We start from the raw sequence: 7039 nt of genomic DNA, 5'->3' as shown, positions 1-7039 counted from the left end.
TTAAAAGAAATATTTGTGGCGGCACGCGACAGTAAATATTCCAACGGTTTCTGTCCCGTGGCTCGCCACACGCAGACCTTATTCTTCGAGCAAGATGATTACCAGATGTCGATGCGTCTCCGCAGAACATGTTCAGCTAGCCTGAGCTAGTCCTTCAAACACACAGTCTTTGTCCCAACTACGGGAAGATAGGGGAGATCTATTTTTTTCAACGAACGACGTCCCCCACTAGCAACTTTTCCTCAAGTGCGGTTAGCGTCTTTTTCTAACTACCGATATGGAGATTGACCAATTAGCAGCAACGTCAATTTCCCTTACTTTCCGAACGAAGGCTATTCCCGACGAATCCGATGATCTCGTGTCCTTAAACACACCCCATCATAGTTTTCCTCTGTGGCATCATCGGGACGGAAAGTCATTCTTTCTTGCGGTCCCATCGACGAATAGAGTAACACCTTACGATCAGTGAATATTACGCGTCCGACTTAGATTTTGTGAGCACGTTCACCTATCATCCCGCCGACAGCGGATTCGTTATTGAACCTAGGATCATTGTCATTAGTTTCTCGAGTATCTAATTACCACGGTTACTTGCCTAGTACTGATAATCATATTTGCGCTAGTCAATGTCTTCTCTATCGCATGACGACAATGTGTAATCCAAAGGGAGATTCGTTTCACGCCCCTAACCCTAATTCTAAGGTAAACCCGACATATATATCTCAGGCTGCATATTAATGTCATATTAAATATTTGTTTGCAGTAAACTCTTTGTAACTTCATACATATATTTTTTTAAATTAGTTTCAGATGTTACCAATATGTCCCTTTACAATGTTAATGAAATTCTAAAATGTTTCGCATAATACGTAGAATACATACAGAAATTATGCATGATTTAGCTTATGTGACCAATTAGTTTCGGCATTTTTTAAAGTAATACGGTAGCACCACTAACACTAAGAAAAATATTAGTATTAATCATGACAAGAGGTTGAATATTCATACACACATTAATCTCGTTGCAAAGTATTAACCTGGAATGTGGGCTGTGGGAGTAGAACAGCTTTAAGTACGAAGCTCGCGGTACTTTTTTGCGGAGAGAAGACGGATGGAAGACAAAACGTATGTTGGATATTCGTGGCTGGATGATGAAGATAACGAGTTCAAAATCTGCAGTTCACTTTGATATTCAGCTATACTTTATCCTTTTACGTCTCATGGCCAAAAAGCTTTCCCATGCTTTTAATTATTCAAATTGGTTCACGGTATATCCATACTATAGTATCTATTCTTTTTAAGTCAATTTTTATTAATTGTAATTGACCTTTCAGACAAAATAGCTTCGAGAATAATACTTCGAAATGTTCTTTTCTTTTTTTGTGAAAGGTTGTTAAGGTATACATTAGAGGCACAGACTTAACAGGGAGGAATGAATAATTAAATCGTCATTCCGTTTTACGAGGGTCATGATAGCAGCAAGTACGCATTATTTACGAGCGTCATTCCGATAAATTTTTATGGCTGAAAGGAAGTAGGAGTATACACGTCAACTTCAATCATTTAACAAACTTTACTGCCATTCTTCGCTTGTCAGTCGTACATACAGTTGTTTAATATCGATGCCATTTTTCATTTTACTATGAACAAAACGACGATAGAAAAAAAGTATCTGAAAGTAGTGAAGACATGCAGTATGATCGCTGGAATTTGGTCTGATCAGAGTAAAGTTTCGAAACTGTTCACACGAATAATTATATATATCATTAGTGTGTTATCTCTTGTTACACAGGTACGTAAATATTAATTTATAATCAAAGTACTCTATAGAAACTTTGGTTTATTGATGCATATTTATGTACCTACTATGCTAATAAACGCACTGCATTAGTAATCATACACAAGCATTGTGACGTTCCCCGAATTTTTCGCAAAATTCTAAATTTTTTTAATGCATTATGTACAGTGAATTCCCAAAATATTCGCACATTAACGCACATTTGATTCTGACGTGTTATATCTCTGTTAATAAATTTGCAAATGTTCTTATTGATAGATCATTTGTTGTATTAGGTTATTCTAGAAGTTTCTTTCGTTTTATAAGGATATAACAGGTGTCTTTCTGTTTTATATTATATTATTGAATTATGTACGATCATTTTGTTCTATTGAAACAATAGAAACATAATTCAATAAAATAATATAAAACAAAAAATGTTGTGCATCTATTATTTTCTTATAAAACGAAAAAAACTTTTGGGATAAGCTAATACTTTGAAATCTGGATGAAGTTTTTTAGTTAACATAATATAATTAAACAATATTAGAAATTAAGAGAGATCGTATTCAATTTAAGCGCGACAAAAACGTTCAGACACATCGCAATTTTCTTTCGCAATTTTCTTGAAAGCGTTTGACTCGAAACATAGTGTTTCTTTATAAACGGGTTTCATCAAGTTTGTTATTGTGTAGTCAATTGGTATACCGACTTTGCGTGAAGACAAGAATATTTCGTTCGATCTCCGGACTGAACCTGTCGTATCTCATCGCGAGAAAATTGTTAATGTGCTTAATTGAAAAAAGGGCACCGTAGCAGATATTGTCAGAAGATTAGAAAAGAAAAGATAGATTTAGCTCAATTCCCAGAAGTGCTCAGCCACGAATAAATAAATAATAAATATAAATATTAAACGACCAAGAGAAACGGAAATTCTGCGGAAAATAAAAAGGAACGAGATCTCTGACAACAGCTGTGGAATTTTGAGAAGACAGTTGAGATGTATAACATGTAGACTTGTTTGATAAAGAAACGAGTAGATGAATTAGTAGTAGTCAGATGTATTAAAATAAGTATAAGTTCAAGTACAGAGATAGTGTACTACTATACCAATCAAAGAAAGAATAATCATCTCATAGGGAACACGTTCATACGGCATTATTTCGGCAGACATTTACGGCTCGAATGAATGAAACATAGTGTGATCTGACCGGGATACAGCATTGAATTCAAAAAAATTTAATCCACTTTTAAATTTATTGGTGGATGTTATGGTCTGCTACTGTATTTTGAGCGGGGTCTGAGAATCTCGTTTTTATTGAAGGTATCATGGACAAAATTAAACATTAGTATTTTTTAAGGGAAGTTTATTGCAGTGTGTCATTAAAATAGGAATTCAAAGTACATGCTAATTTTATCAGGACAATTATGCCAAACATATTGCTTCATAATTATTTCTTTAATTACTGTAATTACTACATATAACTATTACAATTACTTTATAATTATTCTTAAGTCGTACACTCTTTAGTCCCCAGATTTTAATCCAATAGAAAATTTATAATTTAAATTGTAGAATGAAATATCAATAACAAGCAGAAAAGAACTGAGAAAAGATCGCAAAACAAATGAGAAAAAATAAATGCAGAATATTTTAGAAAAATCATATTTAATATTATGATTAAAATTATTATTATTGATTATTAGAAGGTTATTAGAAGATTATTAAAAGGTCGTTACGACTGTTAGTATAATTAGATTATGAAACGATTAAAATGTGTAATAAAATAAAAAGGCTATGTTACTAAATATTAGAACTATGAACATTGGTTATTTAAAAATTCATTTAATTCTTTCTATTCACTTCAAAACAATTTCGAATTTACTCTCACCAAAATTAAGAATGATATGAAACGTGAAAATCAAATATGCGTTAGTACTTGAATATTTTTTGGATTGACAATGTTTATTAGTGCGAGAATTTCCTTTTTGTTAAATTAATCGATCATTGATTGCAGATGGCAAACGTAATATGTTTCTTTAGTCTAAATACCCTAATACAGCAGGTATGTTTTTTTAATGCGGTAGTCGGGGCACTGATAAAGCAAGGGAATTACATTATCAACGCTGCAGAGGTAAAGGACATGCTTGTTTCATTTTACATTTTCTATTACTATTCTATCATATTACGTTTTATATAAAAACCACATGGTGAAATATAGTAAGTTGATTCTTGTTGAGTTTCCCACTTTCACGTCACTCAGAGATTACAAAGAAGGATTTTGGTATGAAACATTTGACGAAGTGTATAGATTCGAAGTTATAAGCGTTATGAAAATGATGGCGATAAATCCAAAATATTCTTTAAGAAATACCATTATTTAAACACGATTAATATTAGTCTGTATATCCGTTTAATGTGCGCTAGCAAATATATTGCTGTATAGAAAAGACGAGAAGTACGACCTATCGAGTTTTTCATATCCTTATATATATCTTTTGATTGCAAAAGATTGATTACATTGCAGTACAAGATGTTATTTAACGCTGTTTGGAAGGATTGGTCAACCGATAGACTAAATGATGAATTGGATATTATGATCGAGTATGCCAAAAAGGGAGCATTCTTTTCCTGGTTATATTTCGGTAGGATAAATCTTACCGAAAATTCGTCTTTTTATCTATTATAATTATAATTCATTTTACACATCGCTGCAATCAATTTACAGGAGTTTGCATTTGCTGTGCTATAAGTTTTCTTCAATTATCTTTAACGCCATTTGTTTTGGATATAATTTCACCAATGAACGAAACGCGAGATTTATTGTACATTTTTCCAGCTTACTATTATGTCAATGACCAAATGCATCGTACGTTTATAAGCTTCCATATGATGTGTACGATTATTTCAACATGTCTCGTGTATATTGGATGCGATACGAGTTACATGTACATTGTGCAACACGCTTGTGGTCAGTTAGCAGTGGCTAGGTAAAAAAAAAAAAGAAATATCACTTCGATCAAATAATTCTAGTTTGGAATTGCAAAGAACATAAATTTTTTCTCAGACATCGTTTCAAGAATGCGATTTTTGATTTTTCTATTGTCAGTGAAACGAGTGTTGTGCAGGATAAGATTTACGAAAGAGTGGTTCATTCGATTCGAGGACATCAATATGCTACAAAGTCAGTACTACAATTGCCAAAATATTTCTTAGCTAACTATTTTTAGCTTATTTCTTATTCCCTTTAAACATATTCCCAATAATCTTATTTTTTAAAAAGCGGGTTGCACCACCGTTTAAAAGTAATATTCTTACGAATAAAAAGATTTATTTGTTTTATTAAAATATATAATTCAAACGCCATAATGTGACGTATTCGTTTAATTGCTGATAAATAGTATCAATGATTTTATTTCATTAATTGAACATTTACCGTGCTATAGCACAACAATTGCCTAACACGTATTCTTGAAAATTCTCAAACAATATCCAGAATAATCTCAATACTTTTGAGAGAATTTAATTTGTGTACTTGCATGTGACTTACATGTATATTATTGAATTTTTTATCGACGACGATCTACTGGTCCGGTTTTAATGACCTCAAAGCAGTTACCTCAGAACTATTCAAAGCAGTCATTCCGCTTATCTTTTCATCACCGTTGCCTTGGGAATGACAACTCTTAGCGTCACATTAGTAAAGGTGAACTTTTAAATTTAAAAAATCACACTGTTCGACATCAATTCGTAATTATTCGTAATTACTGTTCTTCAAAACAGGTTGCATCGCAAGCGAATATCTCTGGACAACTTATTAAGGATATTGTATTTCTCTTGGCTCAACTGGTACATATATTTTTTTTTTTATTACAAGGACAATTCGTACTGAATGCAAACGATGAATTTGCCGAATCGATGTATGTAATCTGTAAATATGAATAGAATATACGTTGTTCTAAGTACTTTCTTGTAGTTGCAAAACCCATTACACATGTCTGTACTTTTTTTTCTAATTCGCGAGGTTATGAGAATGTCAATTATAAAATTGTCTGGAAATCATTTTTGTTACACTGTTATACGAATAATACGTCGATCTATCAAACCTGCAGGATTTCTTTATTTCTGTTGTGTTGTTGATACTAAAATTATGAACTGAATTAAATCCTTCATTATCATTATCCTAAATGAACGACTTTTTTTATTGAATTAACTTTGTTCACAGATATAATACGTTCTGGTATAATACTAATACGAGAACGAAACTGTTGCTTGTATTAGTACTAAGAAGTTGCTCAAGTGCTCCTAATCTATCAGCTGGAGGGCTGTTAGTGTTCAATTTGAAAAACTTCTCAGAGGCAAGTATCTCTTCTTGAATCCACAATTATTGAGTTGGCAACTAAGTGATTACGGATTTTGTTAATACCACCTAATGACAGAATCCGCAATCACTTAGTTGCCAACCCAATAATGTGGAAGTATTTGAAGAATATCTTTTTTAAATCAATGTACACGACATCGTATTTTTCAGATTCTAAAAACATCTTTTTCATATTTCACCGTACTAAAAACCACGTGAAGTATGTAACGTATCCGACAAAGGCGATGGAATCAAATTCCAGAATGAATAAAGTTTTACGGATGAGATACGCATTTAATCAGGATGTTCTATGCTTTTCAACCACCGAATTCTTTTTATTTTACACCCCTACAGTATAACACTTGGTGAGGAAATGATATGAAATTTCAGAATGTCTAAATAACGGGAATTTGTACCACGTCTGAGTTTAAGGGGGTATTCTAGTCTAGATACATGAATTTCGGGCGGTTTTTAAAGCTCTGTACAAACGAAACAAAAAATATTTTTACTATCCATTTTTTATCATTTGTTTATTGATACTTTAAGATTACATAAAAAATTAACTGAAAAATCTTAAAATTCACAAAGTTATGAACTGGCAAAGTGAGGGGTCCAAAAAAAAGGGTGTCCTGACGTGCATGATTTCAATTCTTCTGGTTATCTGAAGCAATAAAGCCGAACGCATTCTTAACATCTGAAGCAAAAAAGCCGAACGGATTCTTAATTAGTATAGATGCAGCTATAGCACGAACCTTGGCAAAAAAAAAAAAATATTTTTTCATAAAATGGCGGCCGTTTGAAAAAAATTTTCCTTTTTGACATGTTTTTTTGGCAATTCCGAATTTTTAAAAAATAGTAAAATTAAAAATTTTGATCTGACCCTGGTTGAGGCGATAGAAAA

The 7039-nt window shown here is 32.4% G+C and overlaps 2 protein-coding genes across 2 annotated transcripts; both read left to right on the top strand.

Annotated features, from left to right (window-relative positions):
• Window positions 1–1418: 1418 nt before the first annotated feature.
• Window positions 1419–5057, top strand: LOC105682112. The gene is made up of 5 exons (XM_033324859.1): window positions 1419–1792; window positions 3796–3912; window positions 4306–4423; window positions 4507–4768; window positions 4846–5057. The coding sequence occupies exons 1-5, from the start codon at window positions 1643–1645 to the stop codon at window positions 5006–5008; spliced, it is 810 nt and encodes a 269-aa protein (XP_033180750.1). The 5' UTR covers window positions 1419–1642; the 3' UTR covers window positions 5009–5057.
• An 11-nt stretch (window positions 5058–5068) lies between these two features.
• Window positions 5069–6810, top strand: LOC117152589. The gene is made up of 3 exons (XM_033324853.1): window positions 5069–5484; window positions 5562–5698; window positions 6004–6810. The coding sequence occupies exons 1-3, from the start codon at window positions 5455–5457 to the stop codon at window positions 6152–6154; spliced, it is 318 nt and encodes a 105-aa protein (XP_033180744.1). The 5' UTR covers window positions 5069–5454; the 3' UTR covers window positions 6155–6810.
• Window positions 6811–7039: the final 229 nt, after the last annotated feature.

This window comes from Bombus impatiens, unplaced genomic scaffold (assembly GCF_000188095.3).
Source record: "Bombus impatiens unplaced genomic scaffold, BIMP_2.2 scf_0013, whole genome shotgun sequence".
Taxonomy (NCBI): Eukaryota; Metazoa; Arthropoda; class Insecta; order Hymenoptera; family Apidae; genus Bombus; species Bombus impatiens.
The sequence above is the reverse complement of the archived record's forward strand: the minus strand, read 5'-3'. Positions and strand labels throughout refer to the sequence as shown.

What these genes read in the sequence shown, in the direction of transcription:
- LOC117152589 (XM_033324853.1), top strand. Translation starts at nt 5,455, where the DNA reads ATGACAACTCTTAGCGTCACATTAGTAAAG. An exon ending in TTAGCGTCACATTAGTAAAG is followed by an intron (nt 5,485 to 5,561) that starts GTGAACTTTTAA and finishes TCTTCAAAACAG; the next exon opens with GTTGCATCGCAAGCGAATAT. An exon ending in GATGAATTTGCCGAATCGAT is followed by an intron (nt 5,699 to 6,003) that starts GTATGTAATCTG and finishes CTTTGTTCACAG; the next exon opens with ATATAATACGTTCTGGTATA.
- LOC105682112 (XM_033324859.1), top strand. Translation starts at nt 1,643, where the DNA reads ATGAACAAAACGACGATAGAAAAAAAGTATCTGAAAGTAGTGAAGACA. An exon ending in ACATTATCAACGCTGCAGAG is followed by an intron (nt 3,913 to 4,305) that starts GTAAAGGACATG and finishes ATTACATTGCAG; the next exon opens with TACAAGATGTTATTTAACGC. An exon ending in CTTTTCCTGGTTATATTTCG is followed by an intron (nt 4,424 to 4,506) that starts GTAGGATAAATC and finishes ATCAATTTACAG; the next exon opens with GAGTTTGCATTTGCTGTGCT.